Below are 24,740 nucleotides of genomic sequence, written 5' to 3' on the forward strand. Positions count from 1 at the left end.
AGAACCCAATGCGGCCCGCGAGTCAAAAAGTTTGCCCACCCCTGGTCTACTGCATGCTTTTGTCAAATTACCCCAGGATCAAGAATCATCTCACCACTTTTCATTGGTCTCCTTTGGGTTATAATTAAATCTTAATTACACCATGGCATGTAAATAGATGGCTTGGTGACTCAGGGATAAATAAAAAGACAAGACTGATAGAGTCAAAATCTTTATTATAACTTGATATACAATAATCTTAAGGATAATTAAGGATTCTCCTTAATTGCTGTGAGATAATTGATGTCTACATCTATTTACACAAGATAGGTGAAACTAAATCCATTTCATATCAATTTTACACATAAGCCACATCATAAGATGACACTGCATCCTGTTACCCTGTTTGTACTCACCAGTTAGCTCGTTTGTGAGTCAAAGACACATCACAGGAGATACAAGAACATTATGTGTGTGTGTTTGTATATTATAGACAAAACATGACACATTCACACAAGCGTGCACACCCGTGCGCATTCTGCCATACATTCACACAGCAGCTACACATCCTGCAACAGCCGGTCCTCTAACATCCCATCACAGGGTAGTTACTAGAGTTAAATACTAAAAACAACAGAAATGAAGCACTGTGCAAAGTTAGCTAGACAGGCATAGAAGGGATTGAGTCCTATCGCATCTTAAAGTTTCTGTACATACTTAAATCGAGAGAGAATATTAGTTAAATGTGACCAGTGAAAGACAAATAAATGGTCAAAATCCTTTTTTGGGGGTCATTATGAAGCCTGTACGTCAAAATGATGAAACACCTCATGGATGATTTTCTTGATAAATTTGTGACACAGATGTTTACAGTGAAACATACAGAATATTGTTAACATAGAGTCTAATAAGTAAATGACTTGTACAGTACAGTAAGCATGTGTGTATTGAATGATGACGTGTTGGTTGGTAGTTGTTTCAGGTTGGCCTCAGTCCACCCTTGTCATTTAGTAACAGTCTGCGCCCCTGTCATGATCTGTCAATGCAAAGGGGGTTGCACTGCAGGCTCATTGGGATGAACGTATATTACACGGGCGTGGTCTAAATGCTGGAGGATGACGTCGGGGGCTGCAAGCAAAAAAGAAAGGGCAATGTGTGAGTCTTTTTTTGGAAAGTGGCTGCATCGTTTCCTCTACTCCTTCCTCCTGTCATGTGATGTCGGAGGGATGATACGCAGTGGACCATAGGAGCCTGGAAATATGACAGATCAATATAGAAAATTTAGAATGTCCTCAAAAATGTGTGGTAAAATAGCCAATATACAAATGATCTCAATTGCTGTGCTAGTCTACTCATATTGGTTGAGATGAGTCTGCCAAATTAGCAAATATGAGTAGCGAGAGATGCAGCCATATGAAAAATAGATTCACAAGGTTTTTTTTTTTTTTTTTTTTTTTTTGCGTAGTGCGGATAAAACATAAAACAAAATTAGAGACTGTAATCGATACCCAATCAAAAGAATCTTCAAAAGTACACCATGCCAATTGTTATTTAGGCATATTATTACAAAATACAGTCGATTTACAAATCCATTTTAGTTTATCTGTGCAATTACATTTGGCAATGCATGTTATGTTAATCTGATTTTTTAACAAGATAGAACTACAACAACATGGTTTATGTACATGAAAATACTGTATTAACTGAAATGTGAATTTCTCCACTGTGAAACTCATAAAAACTAATCTAATCTAATCGAATTTAATCTAATCTCAATACATTATTTTTAACTAATTCACTGCCATTCCCAAATTTATTCGGGAATTGAAAATGTGACATAGAGCGTCATTCTCGAATTTGTTCGGGTTTTGTTTTTGTCTTGTTTGGGTGCCAAAAAAGCGCTGGCCATGGCCTCTGGTAATGTTTTTTTCCTTCCACAAAGGGGCAACATTTCCCTTTTTTCCATGTTAGCGCTTTGTTCCATCTAAAACTGTTGTTAATGCGCTATATAAACCAATATGTATGTATTGCATTGTATTTTGGACAGCCCTCATTTTAAGGTCATATAACTCCAGACCCATGTAATTTAGGAATTAATTCTTTTTTTCAGATACAGAAGAGAGTGTAAGGTTTCTTACGCTGCATTGAATCTTTGTGTAGTCCTAAAACTCAATATTCTGTGGATTCTGGAATTTTAGTGACAATGACAAAAACTCCGGCACTGGAGTAGACACATTTTTGCAGATGTCTGGAAGTGAATGAGTTAAGTGAGCTGTATAAAAAGATCTCCATATGAAAGTGAAAAATCTTCAAGTATATAGTTTGTCCTCTAAAAATGTTTTTCTCATGACTAACACATGACTACCGAAACACCAAATCTTAACATGTTTGGTTCCATTAATGTAAAAATAATTGGATCCACATTTAAGATGATCTCTTACTCACCAAAATGTTGCTAAGCATTGCCTCCCTCTGCGAAAAAACAAAACAGAAACATGGAGACAATATTAATTAAAATTCATCAGCACATTTTGAAGGGCATGCTATGAATAGACTCCCACGTTCACACTTGGCCAGAAGCATCCTTCACATTGACTGCTTGTATTGCTCACATACACCAGCAGAGGGAACCAAGGCTGAACTAATTGTATAAAACAACACTTAATTCCGTTTGCTGGGGATGAAAAATGGATGAAAATCCAGCAGACATTTAAACAGCTTCTTCCCCCAAGCCATTAACTCTTTGAACTCTTTGAACTCTTTCAACAGTAGCCAAAATGGAACTGTATAGTGCCACTTAGCAGTTTTTTTGGCGACGATACTAGTGCAGCGTGTTCTACCGGAAACAAATTCCTTGTGTGTTCTACATACTTGGCAATAAAGATGATTCTGATTCTGATGAAAAGAGGAAAACAACAAAACATGACATCAATGTGAGGTTTTGATGTCAATTTCACCCTTGCTCTCAGCCAGCAGTTCCTCTGTCATGAGGCCGTCCTGCCGATTCCCAAGGACAAAAGCCAGGAAGGAGAGGATGAGCGCGTCCAAGATGCCCATGATGGCGAGTATGTAGGCCCAGCGCATGGAACAGGCCCCCAGGCTGTATTTGTCTGTCTGCTCCCCGCACATCCGCCGCACTTCATCACTGTCCCAGCCATCGGGGTAGATCATACAGCCCAGGACCAGACACACACCTGCGGGGAAGGCACATGAACGTGTGAACGGATTTTAGCATATGAGAACAACAACAAAAAATTTTAAGGTAAGAGAAATGCGAATTCTGTCCAGAACACTTTGTGTCATAATAAATGGACTTAGTGATAATGACATGTTGCAGGAGACAGCAAAAGACCATTTTGTGTGGTTTTTTTTATGTAATCGAAAGCAAGTCAGAAAGTTGTACAATTACAATACGAGACAATACATATTGATTAATGTAGCGCTTTAACAACATCTGAAGATATAACAAAGATCTTAACATGGACAGCTATCATATACAGGAAATAAAGCAGCCACAAAGATAGGAGAAAGCAGTGCAGGGTGTGAAACCAAGATCAAGTCATCAATTGTGGTTGGAGGCTGTTCTTATCCGGTGTTCCAATCTTTCACTTTACATAAAAATCTAAATTAATGTTATCTAATCTAATCTAATCTAATCTAATCTAATCTAATCTCAATACATTATTTGTAACTCATTCACTGCCACTTACAAATGTTTTCGGGAATTGAAAATATGACGTAGAGCGCCATTCCCGAATTATTATTTTTTTTATGCTTAGCTGCCAATAAATCGCTGGCCATGGCCTCTGCTAATGTCTTTTTCATTTCCACAAGGGGGCAGCATTCCCCTTTTTTCCCTTTTAGCGCTTTGTTCCAGCTTCAGTATACTGTATTGCATTGTATTTTAGACAGGCACCCTCATTTCAAGATCATATAACTCCAGACCCCTGTGATTTAGGAATTAACTATTTTTTTGATGAAAGAAGAGAGTCTAAGGTTTCTAACATTGTATTTAATGTTTATGTAGTCCTAAAACATTGATGACAATGACAAAAACCCTGGCACTGACGTGGACACATTTTTGCACGTCTGGCAGTGAATGAGTTAATGAGAAAACAAAAAAAATCCACTTTGTCATACCTGCTGCTCTGGCTCTCACATTGAGTATTTGGGTGTGAAGGACAAATGCTCCGGGTTTTCAAGATAATCACTGATTGTTTCATCGAAATTGAAAATTCTCATTTTTGAAATGTAAATGCAAGATATAGTTATATTTGACCCATTTTCGTCAATGGATGCTACAGCTATGTGTTTGCTTTCAACATTTAGCTTGTAGTCGACGTGCACATTCCACCATGATGTCCCTGATCCTCTGATGGAAAGACGCTTTGATCCTCTCCTCTTTCATCTAGAACTGTTTCATGTAACAAAGACGGTACAGAAAGTGCTTAAGAATGAATGACTCTCTGTGTCTTTGTGTTGTCATATTATTTATTTAGGTTTTTTGTGTGTTCTTTTGACTTCAAGACGGCGCCGTGAGAGTGGCTGCCTTTCCAGCAGCCCATGTATTTTGTTTTTCTACTTTCATTTCTTTCATCACTTTTCTGCTATAGAATGTCAATTTCTCCACTGCGAGACTAATAAAGGCAAATCCATCCAAATTCATCCATTTCCGTCACTGTGCCTCCACTCTGGCTCATAGCATTTTCAATAAATCGCTCTGCCCATCTATAGGAGGTTCTCAAACATTTGCATTAAAGCATACAAATATGCTCTCACAAGCATGCATGCAAGCACACACACACAAACACACACACATACACACGCCTGCGCACGCACGCACACACGCGCACACACACACACACACACACACACACACACACACACACACACACACACACACACACACACACACACACACACACACACACACACACACACACACACACACACACACACACACACATTTGGTAGTTCATTAAATTAACTAAACAGCGTTCCCCACAGTATTACCCGGCAGACCGTTTTCAGAAGGTCAAGTCGGTCAGTTTTACAAAACCAATTGAAAGTTTAATGGGTTGAAAATACAAATTACATTGATCCTTTACCCGGCAAGGATTTGAACGCTTTAGAATTCATTGTCATGAAATGTGATCTGAGCATCTCAGTCACAAATATACTGAAGAGTATATAGATGAAAAGGTTTCTTCAGCCGTCATAATCAGATGAGCTTCAGAAAGTAGTCTACTGCTCCGCCCGAGTTACCAGCACAACTTTAGTTCGCTGACGAAGCTATTTGGATGACGAGAGAAATGTCTGACACCTTCAAAGAAGTACAGATGATGGTTGAAGAAACCTTTTCATCAATGGATCACTCGTGTACGACTCCTGTACGACTGAGAACCGACGCAGACTGTACAGTATAGGCCAGTGGTTCTTAATCTTGTTGGAGGCACCGAACCCCACTAGTTTCATATGCTCATTCATCGAACCCTATGCAGACTAGACTGAGGGGTGGACTCTGACCCGGAGGATCCACCAAACCCCTGAGACTGACTCACCAAAACCCTCGGGTTCGATCTAACCCAGTTTAAGAACCACTGATAGAGGCAGAGTCTGCTTAAACTATCTTCCGTTCATAACTTTGCTGCTGTAAAATGTAAATGTGTCCACTGTGAGACTGATAAAGGCGAATGTAATCTAATCCAAGATATTGAAGTTGCAGCCGACAGTGGCCTTGTTTGAATTGGCGAGAACAAAAGGATCTGCTGCCGAACCAAATGATCCTTAACTCATTCACTGCCATTCACAAAATTGAAAATATGACATCGAGTGCCATTCCCGAATTTGTTTTTTGTTTTTTTTTTTATGCGTGGGTGCTGATAAAGCGCTGGCCATGGCCTCTGGCGATGTTTTTTTCTTTTCCACAATGGGGCAGCATTTCCCTTTTTTCCATGGTAGCGCTTTGTTTCAGCTTCAACTGTTGTTCAAGCCCTATATAAATCAATATGTATGAATTGCATTGTAGTTTGGACTGCCACGCTCATTTCAAGCTCATATAACTTCAGACCCATATAATTTAGGATTTCTGTGATAAAAGAAGATAGTCTAAGGCTTCTAACACTGTATAGAATGTTTATGTAGTCCTAAATCTTAATATTCAGTGAGTGCTTGAATTCAAGCGACAATGACAAAAACCCGGCCGGGCACTGGAGTGGACATATGTTTGCACATGTCTGGCAGTGAATGAGTTAAAAGACATCCCTAAAATATGACTTCACTGAAACGATTTTAGAAAAAGAAAGAGTCTAAACTCCCATACCTGCATTCTTGCTACTGTATATAATCCTGAATCCTGACAACAGGGAACATTTCAAGATGTGTCGGTGAGTACCAAAGGGAATGACACAGCAAGGCATGCAGGAGACAAATTTAAAAGAGCAGAGCGGCCTCCTCTTGCTCCCCCACGGCTCTAACTGTCAGAAGCAATTCATGTGGGCACGCTAGTTCACAGAGCAAAGATTGAGACACTGGCTTTGATTCAGGTGGACAGCGAGCACCCTGCAAACACACCAAGAGGCATGAACACGCCATTTTCACTCCCTTTGAATCCTTAAAGTGAGTGAGGGAGCAAGCTAACTCTGGTTCTAATCAACGACAGTGAGCAAGTCCAGTGGAATCTTTGGCTGGACCTATCTTTAGTGAATGACAAAGTGATTGCCTCCAGGTGGTACCAGACAAGATCTTTTCATTCATGCAAGATTGAAGTCGGAGCTGACGGGCTGTGTACTTGGCCCAATGTCACTCACTTTACTGTATCACAGCCTGCCAGATGTCCTCTAGAATCCTTTGTGTGATTCTACCCTTGGCTCAAGTCTTGACATATACATGTTGTGACTGCGGAGATGTTGCCGTTTTATACAGACGCAGAGTCCATTGTGGGTTATCGCTGTTGCAAAAGCCTTTTACCTGTATGTATGTTAGTGTCACTAACAAATAGATATTGTGGCATTTTATTGGGTGAAAGTCTGTGTAAGCTCTCATAGGTACAGGAGTGGTCCATCGATGAGAAGGTTTTTTCAGCCGTCATCTGTACAAATTTGAAGGTTTCGGACGTTTCACCTCCTATCCAAGAGGCTTCGTCAGCGAACTAAAGTCTGACTGGTCGTATCGGCCCTATTTATATATCCCTAATGTCCAGACATGGCGGTGCCGGACACAGCTATGATAGGTCCCTACTCTCAGGTTGGGGGGAGCAGAGGACCACTCCCTGTGGCCCCACTGATTGTTCCTACATTCCTGACTAACGACTGACCCACTCCCACCGGTATCACCTCATCAGCATTACGAATGTTGCCTAACCTGTTTTGCCTAAGCAGGCTATTGTATGAACGATCCAAATTGAACCTCACCCCACCAGACCGGTTTAATGAAGGATTTTGTTGTTTTATAAGAATCGCTTCTTTTACCCCCCTTTCAAACCATCTATGTTCTTTCGCTAAGATTTTAACCTCATTGTCATCAAATGAGTGGTTGCTAGCTTTTAGGTGCAAATGTACTGCCGATTGAGGTCCACTTATATTATCCCTGCGATGTTGATAAAGTCTTTTTTTGAGAATTTGTTGAGTCTCCCCAATGTACTGCTCTTTACAATTGTCATTCTTACAATGTATGGAATAAACTACATTACTTTGTTTTTCATTTGGTAGCCTATCTTTTAGATGCATTAATTTTTGCCTTAACGTGTTTATCGGTTTGAAATAAGTAGGAATTTTGTGTTGCCAAAGGACTCTTTGTAATATTTCAGAAACTCCTGCAATGTACGGTACTGCTACTCCTCTCCTCTTTGTATCTTGAGAATTGTTGGTTTCATTCCCTATTCTTTCTTTCTGACATTTGTTGAATGACCACTGAGGGTACCCACAGTTAGTGAGTGCTCGCCTGAAAGGTTTTGACTCCTTTTCTCTACCTTCAATGCTAGTTGGTATTAGTTTAGCCCTATGCTGGAGGGTTCTGATAACTCCTAGTTTGTGTTGTAAAGGGTGGTTAGAGTCAAAAAGTAAGTATTGGTCAGTGTGCGTAGCCTTCCTAAAGACTTCTGTTTTTAGCGCTCTGTCCTCTTTTATAATTACTTTACAATCCAAGAAGGCGAGTTGGTTCTCTTTAATGTCCTCACGAGTAAATTTAATGTTGATGTCTACAGAGTTGAGGTGATCTGTGAAGGATTGAATTTCTTGTTTTTTAATTATGACAAAAGTATCGTCCACATATCTAAACCAGTGTCTAGGTTTTGTCCCCGGGAAGGATGTGAGGGCCTGTTTCTCCATCTCTTCCATGTACAGATTAGCCACTATGGGTGAAACTGGTGAGCCCATAGCACAACCATGAATTTGTTTATAAAATGTCTCCCGAAATTGAAAATACGTAGTATTAAGGCAGATTTCCAAACCAAACTTAAAGCGGATCACATCTGCAAATTATTGGAAATCTGCCTTAATACTTAATACTTTGGTTCTTTCATGCAGAGAAACGTTTCTCCGCATGAAGGAACCAAACTTAAAGCGGATCACATCTGTAAATTATTGGAAATCTGCCTTAATACTACGTATTTTCAATTTCGGGAGAAATGTTATAAACAAATTCATGGTTGTGCTATGGGCTCACCACATTTTCTAAATATTGTCCATCCATCCATTTTCCGTACCGCTCATGTTATTTTTCATAAAATCGTGACAAGAGCTGTAGCAGATCCTCACGGGTGTCTACTGCATCCCTTCAGTGGCATTGTGAATTTTACATGACCCGAAAGGATTGAGCGGAGGCAGAGGAAGAAGAATAGTAGCCTGTCATGCAGTGATAGCATCAGGGGACCAAGTGGAGAAGCCAGTGTGAAAACATCACGGCAAGTCATTGAATGCATGCCTTGTGCCTGCATGGTGGCCTCTTTTGACACGAGATGCAGACAAGTGGCAAGAGCAGATCCACAAGCACCCTTCGTGCTTTTTTCTTTTTAAATTTTAAGCCTGCAGTCAACTCATCCCAAAAACACAGGAGCACTCTCGTTGCAGAAGTGAAGAATCCTCTTACGTAAGTAAGTTAACATTCATAGCAATTTAACTCAATGAATGACTAAAAATACTTTACACATGGGCAGGAAAATGACCAAATCAACTGCCATTGATATTACTGGAGAAAAAAAATAATCTCTTGATTCATGACCTGCTTTTTAGCCCATCGCAAATCCAATCTTGAAACCAGTCAAAGAAATCAAAATAAGAGGTAAATGTAACCCAATCTGGTCATGTCATGGCTTTTGCATAAGTTGCTCTTGCTCTGATACAACAGTGTCTCACTATCTCCGATGACTGCATTATCCCACCCACAGCACTACTCAGTTGGATACATGTAAACCAAGGCATGAGTAACAGCCAGTCAGTCGTGTGAAAGCCATGACCTGAGCATGCAGTACCTATCCAGGCGGCAAAGAGGAGATGAACTTTTGCTCAATATAAGATTAGAAACCTTTTTTTGTATCACAATGGAAAATAATCCTAATTTATAGCTGCAAAAGAGATGAAAGGGAAAAGTACAAGAACAAAAAGTTAAGATGAATTTAAACAAGGACTGGGGCTGCTGTAAAGACACACAAATAAATAACAAACAAAGGACTATATAAACAAAGAAACACACCAAATAAATAAATAAACAGACATATACATTAATTAATAATAATAATAATAATAATAATAATAAATTTCATTTCATTTTTAAGCGACTTTCAAAAGTCTCAAGGTCACTTTTCAGTCACAAGATAAGTTTTTGGGGGATGAGCAGCGGCAGCCACACGCGCCAGTGTTCACTCAACCCAGAAGTAACTCAAATAGATAGAAAGGTAGCTAGCTAGCTAGCGAATAGATAGCTAATACCTAGTGAATAGATAGCTAAATAAACAAATATATTAACTCATTCACTGCCAGACGTGCATAAATGTGTCCACTCCAGTGCCAGGGTTTTTGTCATTGTCACTTGAATTCCAGGACCCATAGAATATTGAGTTTTAGGACTATATATACATTCAATACAGCATTAAAAACCTTAGACTCTCTTCTTTCATCCGAAAAAAAAATTCCTATTTTATATGGCTCTGGAGTTATATCATCTTGAAATGAGGGCAGCTGTCCAAACATATTGGTTTATATAACACTTGGTTGGAACAAACTGCTAACATAAAAAAGGGAAATGCTGCCTCTTTGTGGAAGGAAAAAAATCATTACCAGAGGCCATGGGCCGTGCTTTTTCGGCACCCAAGCATGAAAAAACAAAACCTGAACAAATTCGGGAATGGCACACTACAGTTGTGAACAGCAGTGAATGTGTTAATAAATAAATAAATAAATAAATAAATACCAGTAAAGTTGTTTAATCAACAAATGCATGAAGGCCTTTCAATGAAGTTAAAGGAGTGATATTTAACTTAACCAAAGGGATATATGTGTCTCATGCTACCTTTGAGGCTTCGCTCATCCTGAAGACATGCAAATACAAAACGAGATTAGCAAGTGAAGGAGATGGTCTAGATGGGGAAGGATTGAACGCACACATTCATCCCTATCCGTCTTTCTGTCCATCTGTCTGCACGAGGACCGCACAAACATCAAAACCACTGGCCACCAGATGCCGAAGCCGCCTGAAGCAGCGCTATTTTAAGCTTTTCTTCACGTCGATCGTTCGCACATCCACCTCCCTTACTTGCTGCCATCCTGCAAACACTGGGATCATGCGAGTGGAAAACGGGGCGGAGAAATTCTAGAATGCTAGCAGTCGCTTATGTAAGAGGATGTAGGTAGGCCAGATGACGCTCAAACGGCGTGGCATGAGAGTCTGACAGCAAACCAGCAGATGGTACTGCAGATTTGACAGCAGCACATTGGCTCATTTAGACACAGAGAATCGCAAATCCCATCGACAGCGCAAGAAAAATCCCATTGACTTGTGAACTCTGAACATCATTTATTGATAAGCATTGAGGTGGGGTTGCACGATGGGATTTGGCGATACTCAGTCCGTCTGCTTCATTGACTAAAGAAAAGATCTTTGTGCAAACGCATGATGTGACAAAAAAAAAATGTTTCAGTCATTACCAGGTAAAATCCAGATTTTGCAACAGATTGCAAACTTTTTGAGCCCTATGCATTTTTTTACATTTGTCTGTTGGACTGACAGTATTGATCAATAAATAGCGAACATTGCATCATGGACTGTGGGTCATTTTTACCCGATTTTACTTGAATGGGGCCAAATCTACAAAAAGATCCATCCATCCATCCATCCTGCAGCTGCTATGTTAAAGGACAACCGACAACATTTTTTTGTTCCCTAACTGACATCAGAAAAACGTTTTATAGCATCTAAAGTACCCAAAACACGCAGGCTGATATTTTTAGTCAAATGAAAAACACCAATAAAAATGACTTAAAGTGTCCCAAAACTACTTCAAAATGACCTCAAAAAGTTTCCGTTTCAGATGGTACCGCCCCCTTGTTCGTAACGTCACACCAGGACGTTTTGCCTTGCTCGAGAATCAAAACAATGGCTGTAGATTCGGAGAGGATGCTTTCTTGTTACTCATCCAGTTATAAATATGATTCAAATCCTTCTGAAGAGGAAAGCATAAATGTTTGCAATCGATTAAAGAAGTCCTCCCATATCAATTCGAGCCGTCAGGACTCCAATGTAGCGTCCCAGAAAAGGCACAAGATGGCACCCAAGCTCCGCTGGAAATGGGCTGATTTGTCTACTGGGAATTTGTGTCAACTAGTATCAAATAGTAGTCGTGGTGCAACACACAACGATTCACCGTTGCGTTATTTATGTGTTTTCCTTCTAATTTCGCCATCAACACGAAGTTTTCAGACCAAACAAAGTACCCAAAATGCATTGTGTGTCGCTTTCTTGGTCAGTGACGATACCTACATTGACGTCGCGGTAGGTATCGTCACCAACTCAAAAACAAGCCTTCCTGAATATTCAGCGCAAGTCATAAAACGTAAAATATGGCAATATGCCGTGGAATCTTTGTGAAATATGCTCAGTAGAAGTCATTTGAAGTGATTTTACAAATTATGGACACAACTTGTCCAGATTGTCCTTTAAAAGCAGAGAAGGTGTGTATGGGCTCTTGTGATGTAAATGAGTCAAACTGTTTTATCCCACGGCCCATTCAGACACATTTACAGGAACGGGCAGATATAAGGGCAAAAAAAACAGCTACACTAAAAACAGCTGTACGTTGTTTTCCTAACCTGCTTTGTGGGTAGCTATACATTTTAAGCAAATGTGTTTACCGTTTTAGGTCAACAAATTTGAATTCTGACTACTTTTGAACCAGCTGGTTTGATTATTTCATTTCATACTTGATGGGTAGGCAGCCACTCTGTTAACTAAAGTATTCAAGAAAAAGTCCACGGCGGCACCCGAGTAGGCAGCCGCCAGCAAGTGCTCTCACGAGCCTTTTTGTTTGTTTGTTGTTATTTTGGTGTTTTCTTGTGTCACTGCGAGTTGTTGTGCGTCGTGTGGAACAGATTGTTTTTCAGCATTTTTGGCCACGATTTTCATCAAGGAGGAGACTGCTGAACGGTTGCGCTTTATCGGCAGCACAGATATGCCAGCGCTGTTTTTGATTGGGAGGAATGTTGGTGCCATTTGACTGTCATAGTTGGGGCGATTGTGCTTTTTTGCGCCTATAATGGGCAGCATTTTCACAGCCCCGCTTTGTTCAGCGGAAAGGTCGGTGCTGTTGGACAGTCTGCGGGAACATGGATGCATGGCTTGAGGAGCCCGCGATGAGAAGAAAGGAGAGTCAGCGCAGAGCGCTGACGCGTATATAGAACTGTCGCGCCTTAGAATTGAAGCGGATTCACGTGGGACAGGAAATGTGACAGTCTCTTTTTGTCAATGGATGCTACAGTTTCATGTTTGCTTTCAAAATTTAGCTTGTAACAGACGTGCACATTTAACCATGACGTCCCTGATCCAATGGTGAAAAGGACGCTTTGATCCTCTTCACTTTCATCTAGAACTGCTTCATACAACAAAGAGGGTGCAGAATGTGCTTAGGACTGAATGACTGTCGGTGCCTTTTGTGTTGTGTCATATTATTTGTTATGAAAGTTTTTTTGTTGTTCTGACTTCAAGATGGCGCCGCATGAGTGGCTGCCTCAACAGCAGGTCTTGCTTTTCTACTTCTTCCTTTCCTTTCCTCTTACTTTTATCACTTTGCTATTGTGAAATGTGCATTCCTCCACCGCGAGACTAATAAAGGCTAATCCAATCCAATAATCCAATCCAAAAAACAAAACGGTAAATCACTTTTCCAAATTATGCTCCCTTACACAAGACACTGTAAATATGTTACGTAAAGGACAACTGACGTCTCCGGACAAGTTGTGTCCATAATTTGTAAAATGGCTTCAAATGACTTCTACTGGGCGTATTTTAATAAGATTCCACCGCATATAGCTATATTTTACATTTTAAGACTCACTCTGAATATTCAGGAAGTCTTGTTTTTAAGTTGGTGACGAGTCCGTATGTGACGTCATGAAAGGACCGCCCCCTGACCGAAAAAAGACACATTGTAGCAGTCCTTCCAACACGTCAATGTATTTTGCTGTACATGTTTGGTCTGAGAACCGTGTTGCACCCAAAAGCCGCCAGAAGAGGGCATCCAAGCTCCATATAAGGAATTTATCATTTATCATTTATTTTTTTGGGTTGAGAGATGTTCCCCCAATGTTGCCTCAAAATGGCACATATAATTCTTTAATCGATTGCAAACATGTATGCTTTCCCCTTCAGAACTATTTGAATCATATTCATAACTGGATGTGTAACAAGAAAGCATATTCTCCGAATCTGAAGCCATTGTTTGGATTCTCCAGCAATGCAAGACGTCTTGGCGTGACGTCGCAAACTGGGGGCGGGACTTTCTGAAAATGCCCAATTCGCAGCTCAATTTTTTGCAGATTTTGGACACTTTAAAGTCATTTTTATTGGTGTTTTGCATTTGAATAAAAATATCATGTTTTGGGTAATTTAGATGCTATAAAACGTTTTTCTGATGTCAGTTAAAAAACAAAAAAGTGATGTTGGTTGCCCTTTAAAGCTTCACTCAATATGTTTATTTCCTTCCTCTCACATTGTCATGAAATAGCAGTATAGAAAGACTAAACGCACTCCGGATTAGATTTTCATTTTAGGCACTCTGCTCTGCGTCAGTAAATGATTAAAACATTTGATGGAGTCATTCCAGCCCAAAGTATGAGTTGGAATAATGAGTGCATAGAACAAGACAGATTAATCCAATTTTTCCCATGGCCAGTCCAAGCACTAATGAGGTGTGGGCCGCTCTTCAAACTGGACAGTTAAGACTGTTATCAAGCTCCAAAGTCGAGCGCGGCAAAGAGATATTGCCATGATATGCTTTAATTGCACTCATATAAAAGGGGCAGTTTAAAAAAAATCGAGAGATACCGCATATAGCCGGACTAGGTGGAGACTTCAAGTGTATTATCACTGGTCATTTTTGGTTGATTACTTGAAAAGAGAATCATTTATCATCTTAGAGAGTGACACCCGATGAGCAAGAAACATTTTCAAAACCTCCCTTCATTGCAGCAGACTGCAATGATGGCGGATGTTGTGATAATATGGCATAAGTGACTCATCCGATTACAAAAAAAATCAGCATCTAACAGCGGAAGAACAAGGAATGCATCAACCGATTCAGTAATGTTTTTAATCACCTACATGCCGACGGATGTACTTGTTAAATAACCCAGTTATTTAATCAATGATAGATAAGTCATGTAATATTTCACAACAAGCTACCCTGTATAAGCAAAGCAAAATGTTCATCTGGCAATTACAGAGTTGATTATTGCAATCTATATTTTTCAAATCAGTTATTAACAAGAAATGGTTTCATATTGGAAAACAAAGCGGGATGCAGTGGTGATTAGACGTTGGGGGCGGGGTAAGGGGTGTTCAAGTACATCTAGCTCAGAGATGCAGGGAGCCAAAGCTTACGTAACAATTCCAGAAAGAGGTTGCAGACCTTCACTGAGGATAAGCACCGATAAGGCCAATAGGGATCAAAAGCATCTTTCAAATTTTGTGTTAATACTGACAGGTTCAACAGATGCAAAAGAGACGCAGAATTGAGAATGACAGCAACAATGTTGATCCATTTTAGAACAATGGCCTACAGCCTTGCTTCCAAACCTCTGTAAAGCAACGGCACATATTTGACATTACACACATGTCAAATATCACCTTAAAATCATCATGTAAAAATGAATGCTGAAATAATAATGCTCTCATCTCAAGTGAGTCAATTCACTGTTATTATGTTATACAAATGGCAACTCATGAATACACCAGTGGAGAATCACTGATTTCAAAGAGAGCTATAATTATTCTGTCATTCAATACATGTTCAATGGCATGTCAAAAAAAGGCTTCCAACAGCAACCAGTAAATTTACAGATTTAAAATGTTTTTTTTTTATTTCTTCGTCACTAATATTTATGCGCCACAGTTCAACCACTGTATCAATAATAGAGAGAAAATAATAGAGAGAAACTGTAGGGCTCTGCCTGCAGCTCCACAGGTGTTCCTCATTTTAATCAGTGGCAGTTAAAAGGACTCCCGGCATGACCATTCAGTGTCGGGTCATGGTTGTCACGTGCGAGTTGACAGCTGGGGCGGGGCTGCCGCTCCTGACCCCCGCCAGCTGCTGTCAATCCCCTAATCACCCACACTGGCACATTTAAACTCATCGCTGTCACCTCACCAGCGCCGGATGATACGACGCCTCGCCCGTATCTTGGACTTCTTCCAGTACGAGTAGTTGCTTCACCCGAGGTGTTTGTTGGCCGTGATCGCGTAAGTCTGTTGATTGTCGGGATCGCGTGCTTTTGCACCCCCTTGTGCCTTTCTATTTTTCGAGCTTGTTAGGCGGGACGGATCGCCCCCGCCCGCCTACTCGCTCTACTCCTTTTGTGTTTTTTTTGTCACGTTTATCCGGGTTTGTGGTATTTGCGGACCCGCGCCTTTTGTTATAATAAATTCTCTGCCAGCACCTACGTCTCTGCCGCCTGCTTAGGGATGCAACCCCTTCATTAACGTTGCGACGAGTCAGCTGTTCCTTGCACGCTCGGAACACGACAATGGTTTGTTTCACCCTGACAGGTTTGTTTCATCTTGTCATGTTTTACTCCTGGTTTTGTTTGCTACTTTGGACCTTTCTGTTCTGATGACTTTGTTGTTTGAGATTTTGTTCCTGCTAACTTTATTTCATACAATTTGTCAAATACACTGTGCTCCTCACTCCTGCCTATATTTTTGGGGTCCACCACCACCTTACAAACCGTGACACCTGTAATGTGCACCCCTTTAATTTTGTACTTTCATCGTTAACTGTTTAGATTCGGGGTGACTCTGCTCCAAGTAAAAAAAATGCAGTCAGTTTTAAAATCTAATGACATTGGTTTGAATCTGATAAGTAACTAAAAAGAAGGAATTTCTCTTAATTTGATTATTTTATATAACTATATTGACAAACATAAATTGTCCCACCTTCAAAATATGCCCTTTGTGAAGCGAGGACTATTGAGGGTGACTGCAGGGTATTCGTTTTGCTCTCATAAAAAAAAATCTCCTTTCTACTTGTTTTCATACTTAATCCTGCTGAATGGGGCATAGCCTATATGCGCTGCACGCACATCTTCCACACGCTGATGCCTCTCACTGCAGTAGAATTTTCCCCTAAACCATATTATTGTGTAACACTTGATATGGACGAAAAGTAAAAGGCCTGAATATGCAAAAATATCAAACTTGGTGGTGGTGTGTTTACCTCTCAGGGTTTATAAGTTCGTTCTCTCATTTCCCTGTGGCAGAGGACACTTAGTGCTTGTGAAGAGTGAAAACTCCAATGCATCACACTATAATGGTAACAGACAGTTTGTGCATTACATAAATCTGCCCCAGTGGGTGTATCCGACTGGATGTGATATATGAAGAAAAAAAAAACAACAACAACAACAACATTGTACTCGTGTGAAGCTGCAGCGTCATTTCCAACACAACAATGCACCGTCACATGATGTGGTACAGATACTTTAAAAAGTCTCTCAAGATCACAGCGAGCACACTTAAAATGAATCACAGCATCTTGAAATTTCCAGCATTAAGAACTCTCTGACAGTGTCCAAAACAGTGTCCTGTTTGATCAGTCAATGGAATTGTGAATCGATCCACTTACACAGTACATTTGAATACACACACATTTGATCAATACAGGATGCTAATTGTTTGCTGTAATGATCTCTTGTAGAATTTGGTAGCAAGTGCAGGGCACCTATCGAATGGAGTAAATGCAGCGTTATGAGCAATGCTCACTACACAATCAGACATTTTGCCAATGATGCACTACAAATGATCTCACAGACCTGATTTGGAATGAAAGTATTTGTTTCCAGCACTGAGATTGGAGAGTTAAAGGAGAATGGACAAGGGCCAAGACTGTGGATTTTATCCGTACCGCTTTATCTTCCAAGTCAGAGATTTTTTGTTGTTGAGGAATTGGATTGCATTGGATTGAAGGAAAATATTCAACGAGGTCAAAATGAGTGGGAGAGATGGGTGACATTATACGAAAGTAATAGGAGGAGATAAGGTAAGAGGGCTTTGTTTCATGGACAGAAATAGCAGCGCCCAGGTAAAGAGCGTAGGTCCATCAAATGGACGCGGGAGCACTCATCTTTGCACTCCCCCGCCTTCCCTTTTCGACATACACGCAGAGAGCTCAGGTGTTTCTAGGGGGTCTGTATTTACATTAAACATTCAACATTTTTATCTTAGCACAACAGTCACAACACGACCTCCTGACATGAGACGAGTACTCACGTGAAACAAAACACTGGAGAAAAGTGCTGTGACCCGTTGTGCATTCATCATAATAGGCTATTCGCAATATTTGTGCTGAGATTTGTTAAACGCAGCTGCTGGAAGGGGCAAGGGGGAAAACTTGGCCACAATATTGCATGACCCTAACCCAGGTAATGCTTTTGGTTTACAATCAACACAAATAACACCCACAAGATGTCAAAAGCATAGGGGAGAAATACAAAACTGTACATGATTTCCATTAATCTCTTTGAAATGGGCAGGGGTGACAAGTTCGAGCCAATTCTTCCTTTCCTTTCCTCTTACTTTCATAACGTTGCTACTGTGAAATGTAAATCTCTCCACTGTGAGACTAATAAAGGCTAATCCAATCCTACACAATGTACACGAACATCATTTTTAGTTTGTTTGAGACAGTTCATATGTGAGCAAAAGAAAGACAAAAAAAATTATGTAACTGAGTAATCATCAATGCCACTGGAAATGATTCACAAATGCGTTACTTTTTCCAACTTTTCTTATGGGACAGTATTATTCCAAATGTTATTTCACACATGTCAATGCACAAGACACCATAACAACAATGTGAAAACAGTTTCATCACTCTTTTAACATCATTGCGGGGGAGAGTACAAATAAGTGACATAAAGGTGGTTGCACATGTGTGCACACCCTCTTACAATTGGGATGAAGCTAGCTTCTTAGTTAAACAATCACATCAATGCTCATGTTATGCCAAAGTGTCAATTTTACCCATTTCCATTTTTGTGTTGACTAAAGCACTGAATATCCTTCCCTTTTCCTTTCTTCAAAACAGTTCTAAAATATCCCAAATGGGATCGAAAATGTTTCAAGTATGTTTATAACATCTCAGCAACAGTTGTTGCTGATGTCACCTATTACTTGACTGTTTTGTGTGGATTTTTACATATGGGTAAAAAATGACCCACAAGATAATCATGATTTTTTTTTTCAACATGAGGGTTAAAAAAAATGTAAAATGTAACGTGCCTCAAATATACTCCAGATGCTTGAGTAGGCTTTTCTTGTCCTTTTTTGTCCTGCGTGGGGAATATTGCAGAAGCCTTCAAAGTTTTGCGGTAAGACTACCTGGCATTTCCAGCCCTGGAAAACCAGCCCCAAAACATATTCCTGGCCCCACCATTCACTGTAACTGTAATGTTCTTTTGGTGATGAGCGGTATTGTGTACCCACTAATTTACCTTTTGGAATCACAGACACGGTAGCAGGCGCTACAGATCCATGCGCACCAAATCCAGCAGACATTTAAACACCTTCTTGCCCCAAGCCATTAACTCTTTAAACAGTAACCCAAATAGAACTATATAGTGCCTCTTTGCAATTTATTTACGATGGTACTAGTGCAGCGTGTTCTACCGGAAACAAATTCCTTGTGTGTTCTCCATACTCGGCAATAAAGATGATTCTGATTCAGAACCATAACACATTTTTCTAGTTGCATGTAGGAGATTTTGTTGCTGTCCAATGAAACCGATGGGCCATAAAATGTGCACAAAGTGATATTTCAAAATTGTAATGATGAATAAAAGAGCAGAGTTGGCGCAACACATTTGCATTTGACACTAAATTGTACGGTTTATCAAAACCCACAAACTGGGTTAGTCACCATTCCTCCACAGAGCAGCTAAGTGATGGCAGTGGACATTTTAGCCTCATCAAATAGAAATGCCTCTCGACGCTGCTAAGCAGTCAGACTTGCTCATTAGACATCAGCAGCCTGTCACGGTCAGACTCTCTCCTCTCTGCTTTCTCTTTCATCTCGCTGCTGCAGCAGTGGCTTGCTCATTAAAATGCCCTTAATGCATAAATTCAGCCCACCACGCCACACGAGGCTGGGCCTGTTCCACATAATACTCAACACTTAAATTGCATCGATGGCGTTCAATGGTGACAATAACTTAGATAGATAGATAGATAGATAGATAGATAGATAGATAGATAGATAGATAGATAGATAGATAGATAGATAGATAGATAGATAGATAGAGAGAGAGAGAGATAGATAGATAGATAGAGAGAGAGAGAGAGAGAGAGAGAGAGAGAGAGAGAGAGAGAGAGAGAGAGAGAGAGAGAGAGAGAGAGAGAGAGAGATAGATAGATAGATTTTTAGTGTGGGAAAGTAAATTATCACAGCAACAATATTTACCCAAACCACTTATATACAGTAAAGTCTCGTTATATCAATATCCAAGGGAGTCGGAAAAAATATCGATATAACCGGGACTGTCGATATATCCGACCCTGTTTACATGTAATTTTCTCCGTGCGTGCATAGAAATAGTATCGATATAACCGGGACTATCGATATATCCGATATCGATATAACGAGACTTTACTGTATATAAAATAGTATATGCGACAAATAATCAAAACAAACGTAGTATTAAATACATTTAAATCAAATACCATTCAGAAAAAAAAACTGGAGTTGTTCACATGTGTATGTACATGGTAAGTAATAGACCGTGTAATTATGCTACTTCCATATGCCGAATTTTCCGATTTATAAGGCGCACCGGAGTATGAAGTGCGCCCCAATGAATGGTGCATTTTCAAACCTTTTCCATGTAGAAGGCACACCTGCATATAAGGTGCACCTTCAATGAATGAAAAACGTTTTTGAAATATAATGTATGAAAGGCTTCCAAATATAAGGCACACCACATTATAAGAGGGAAATGGAGTCGGTGGATACTGACAGTAGTTGCGAGACCTGTTGTGGCTGATGATTATTTCACATATTGCACACCTGCATATAACGCGCAGTCATCTTTTTTTAGGAAATCAAGGATATTGGGTGCACCTTACACACTGGAAAATAGGGTAGTACAGTTATCGCAAATATGAAGTAGAAGTACTCCACCAAATATGGATTGTACCGTATTGCGCTTGACAAAGGGACTTAATTTTGTACGGAATTACAATGGTCATCAGTAAGCTGACACATAAAGCAGAGCTGGCTTTATGTGTCCCTAAACATGTTTTCACACTGATTTCAAACACATCTTTACTTTTTTTTTACCATGTGTTGTAATTCATAGCTATGGCATTTCAGATAAAAGTCCACTTGTTGCTGAACATGACTTAATTTATAATAATTAGGAAACATATTACCAAGTACTGTATATTATCATTACTATGAAAACCTGATATGTCGGACTCTAAAGAAAATTATGCAGGCAGATTAAGAATGAGAATCAGAGAATCAGAGCAACAACAAAAAGTTTACTTGCATATCCAATTAACTGACGTAGCAAAAATATGTTGACTCATGTCATTATCGATATTGTGTATATGTGTTTATCTTACAGTGATGAAGTCACATGTGGTTCCAGCAATTTGTTGACCATTTCGAGCTCCTTACCTGCGGCGGCCTGCATCCAGCCGCAGATCTTGTACACCGTGGAGGTACTGAGAAGGAAGAACAGCGAGAAGCATCCGATACAGGTAACCACCAGCAACATGGACATCCCGATGAAGAAGGAGGCAGCCTTGAAGGCTCTGGAGGGAATGGCGGAGAACTCGGTGAAGCTGCCTTGGCAGGCCAGCTCCCTGGAGACCCCGTCCCCGATGCAGTAGTGAAAGAGCCCGAAGTAGCCGGCCTGCGGCGTGTCCACGCCATCGCCGATCCAATAGGGCTGCGAGAAGATGGTCACGTTCACGATGCCGAACAGGATGGTGAAGATCGCCCACAGGAGTCCGATGACGCGGGAGTTACGGACGTAATTGGTCTGGTACAGTTTGGCAGCTTCTGCAGACGGTAACATTGATGCGGCGCTAGCGGGTATCATTGTATGCACTAAGAAAAAAGAAGAAGCTGTTTTCTCATGAAGCGAGGAGAAGGGGCGTCCCAATCTATGGTCGTCCAAGTGCAGCTCCGCAGCATCTGTCTAGCGCGAACATCTCGTGACGTGGAATCGTCCAAACGGGCGCTGGTTCACATCAATGAAACTCGATGAAGCCGCGATCACACTGTGCAGTCGTCGTCAGACGTCAGACGTACACATCGCCAATGTCCTTGGAATCCAAGCGACGTCCTACACGCGCCGCGGTGCCGCACACGAACAACAAATACGCGTCAGCAAGCACTTGCAAAATCCAAATATGAATGGCAAGGCCTGCATGGGTGCTTTCATCGGATTTTATCTTCCGGTTTGATGACAGCATCACCGCAGGTCAGCAGCGATGTTTGCAGCCGGAGAGGGAGGGGCATGCGCCGTTTGCACGCACATCACACATTCATTTCATTGGGCAGCCGAACTTCTTTTGTCTTTTCTCCAATGTCAGCTCATGGACGTTGATGTCAGGAATAATAAATAAATACAATTAAATAAATAAATAAAATTAAAATAAGAATGGGGTGCAAAATCGAGATTAGGATTAATCACACACAGTTTTGGGGCAAGGTCAACGAAGGTGGTTAATGGTGAGCTAGTGGTTGAAAGAATGGATTGGATAGGATATGCCTTTATTAGTCTCACAGTGGAGAAAATTTACATTTCACAGCAGCAAAGTGATGAAAGGAATGAAAGTAGAAAAACAAAATACATGATGAAATGAATGAATGATTAAAATAAATAGTCAAATTGTGCATATTACTGTTTATTTTTTTATTGTATTTGTTTGTTTGTATGTATGTATGTATGTATGTATGTATGTATGTATGTATGTATGTATGTATGTATGTATGTATGTATGTATGTATGTGTGTGTATTTATTTATTTATTTATTTATTTATTTATTTATTTATTTATTTATTTTTTACTTATCATGACGGTGTCCCAGTATCAAATGGTTAGCATGCCGGCTTCACAGTGCAGAGGTCGTGATTCAAGACCCGGTCCGGCCTCCCTGTGTGGAGTTAGCATGTTCTCCCCAGGCCCGCCTGGGTTTTCCCCTGGTCCTCCAGTTTCCTTCCACGTTCCAAAAACATGCATGGTAGGCTGATTGAGCACTCTAAATTGTACCTAGGTGTGAGTATGAGGGTGCCTGGTGGTTTGTCTCTGTGTGCCCTGCGATTGGCTGGCAACCAATTCTAGGTGTCCCCCGTCTACAACCGGAAGACGGCTGGGATAGGCTCCAGGACTCCCCGCAACCTGAATGAGGATTTCACGGTCTGGAAAATAGAGGGAAAATAGAGAGAAATGCCCAATCACAGGGCACAAAAAGACAAACAACCATTTGTTCTCACACTCAGGGACATTGAGTGTTCAATCAGCATGCCATGCATGTTTTTGCAATGTGGGAGGAAACCGGAAGACCCAGAGAAAACCCACATGGGGCTGGGCAGAACATGCAAACTCCACACAGGGAGGCCGGCAGTCTCAAACTCACAACCGCTGCACTGTGAAACCGGCGTGCTATATATGTGCTATATAATGCATATTCTTCGGGTACAAATTTGTTTTGTTTACATCAAATGGTAAAAAAGAATCCATTAGATGTAGTTATCATAATAATAATAATAATAATAATAATAATAATAATAATAATAATAATAATAATAATAATAATAATAATAATACATTTCATTTATAAGCGCCTTTCAAAACTCTCAAGGACACTTTACAGTCACATGATATTTTTTCTGTGGGTGAGCAGCGGCAGCCACACGTGCCAGCTTTCACTCAACCCGGAAGTAACATAAAGTACATAACCAGCAGAGGGTAGCCTAGCTACAATAAGGCAATCATGAGGGTCCATCACCTTATATACTGAGTTATGAAGTAACACTGTCATCATTCTGCACAATGGAACTTAAATTAAATATTTTTTGAAGAGCAGACATTAAGCGTTGATTCAATGGGTTTCAATATGCATATCACAAAACTAATTTTGGGGATTTCACAGCATCATTGTCCTAATTTTGCTCCCTTTGTGGCTTGCCTCACAAGGATAACATTCGGATTTACACAGAGTTAAAGTTGAGAGATTGCTCTTTTCCCAGTATGAACCAAACTACGGCCCGTGGGCCGTATCCGGCCCGTCAGCACATTTGGCCCGGCCCCCTGAACAATCCCAGAGATGCTATCAGATTTTTTTTCTTATTTGGCCTCCAGAAGAAGAAAAAAAATCATTTTACAAGTCAAACGTCGGTTTTTGATCATTATCTGTTCCTATTTTATTCAATGTAATCAATGTATGGTGTTTATAATCTTGATTGAACAATACAAACACGCCTGCTCACAATAGAACGCTAAAGGAGTCGGTCACAATGTGATGCGACACAAGAAAGTGACGTATGAGGAAGTGGAGGGGAGTCCGGTGGTACATTCAGGTGCGCTCAGTTTGGTGCTCTATTTGGTCCGAGACCTGTTTTCTCTTGTAAACCTTCCTGTCGAAGAGAGAACGGAATAATGGCGAAAAGGTTAGGTAACAGAAAAATTGATTCAGAATGCAGAGTATTTTACCTGCAGTGGAAAAACTTTTTTTGTTCAATACAAAGAAAAGGCTGTTTGTCTCATCTGTCAAGAGGCGGTGGCAGTATTCAAAGAATACAATCTTTGATTGGATTGGATATGCCTTTATTAGTATCGCAGTGGAGAAATTTACATTTCACAGCAGCAAAGTGATGAAAGGATGAAAGTAGGAAAACAAAATACATGAGCTGCTGGAAAGGCAGCCACTCTTGTGGCGCCGTCTCGAAGTCAAAATAACAAAAAAAAACCTAAATAACAAATAACATGACAGCACAAAGACAATGTGACACAGAGAGTCATTCATTCTTAAGCACTTTCTGTACCCTCTT

At 40.4% G+C, this 24,740-nt stretch overlaps 1 protein-coding gene across 2 annotated transcripts; it reads right to left on the reverse strand.

The window, feature by feature from the left end:
• Positions 1-204: 204 nt before the first annotated feature.
• On the reverse strand, positions 205-22,194 carry LOC148897958 (LHFPL tetraspan subfamily member 3 protein-like). 2 transcript variants are annotated; one of them, XM_088997082.1, is made up of 4 exons: positions 21,356-22,194; positions 2,937-3,173; positions 2,425-2,451; positions 205-1,107 (listed from the first exon to the last, which is right to left on the reverse strand). In XM_088997082.1, the coding sequence occupies exons 1-3, from the start codon at positions 21,780-21,782 to the stop codon at positions 2,435-2,437; spliced, it is 681 nt and encodes a 226-aa protein (XP_088853208.1). In that variant the 5' UTR covers positions 21,783-22,194; the 3' UTR covers positions 205-1,107; positions 2,425-2,434. The 2 variants fall into 2 exon arrangements, with proteins under 2 accessions (XP_088853208.1, XP_088853207.1); XM_088997081.1 differs by having other exon boundaries at positions 205-1,230.
• Positions 22,195-24,740: the final 2,546 nt, after the last annotated feature.

The sequence above is a fragment of the Hippocampus bargibanti genome, linkage group LG05, assembly GCF_051943395.1.
Source record: "Hippocampus bargibanti isolate YZ-2025 linkage group LG05, ASM5194339v1, whole genome shotgun sequence".
NCBI lineage: Eukaryota > Metazoa > Chordata > Actinopteri > Syngnathiformes > Syngnathidae > Hippocampus > Hippocampus bargibanti.

What these genes read in the sequence shown, in the direction of transcription:
- LOC148897958 (XM_088997082.1), bottom strand. Translation starts at nt 21,782, where the DNA reads ATGATACCCGCTAGCGCCGCATCAATGTTACCGTCTGCAGAAGCTGCC. An exon ending in CTGGATGCAGGCCGCCGCAG is followed by an intron (nt 3,174 to 21,355) that starts GTAAGGAGCTCG and finishes CCTTCCCCGCAG; the next exon opens with GTGTGTGTCTGGTCCTGGGC.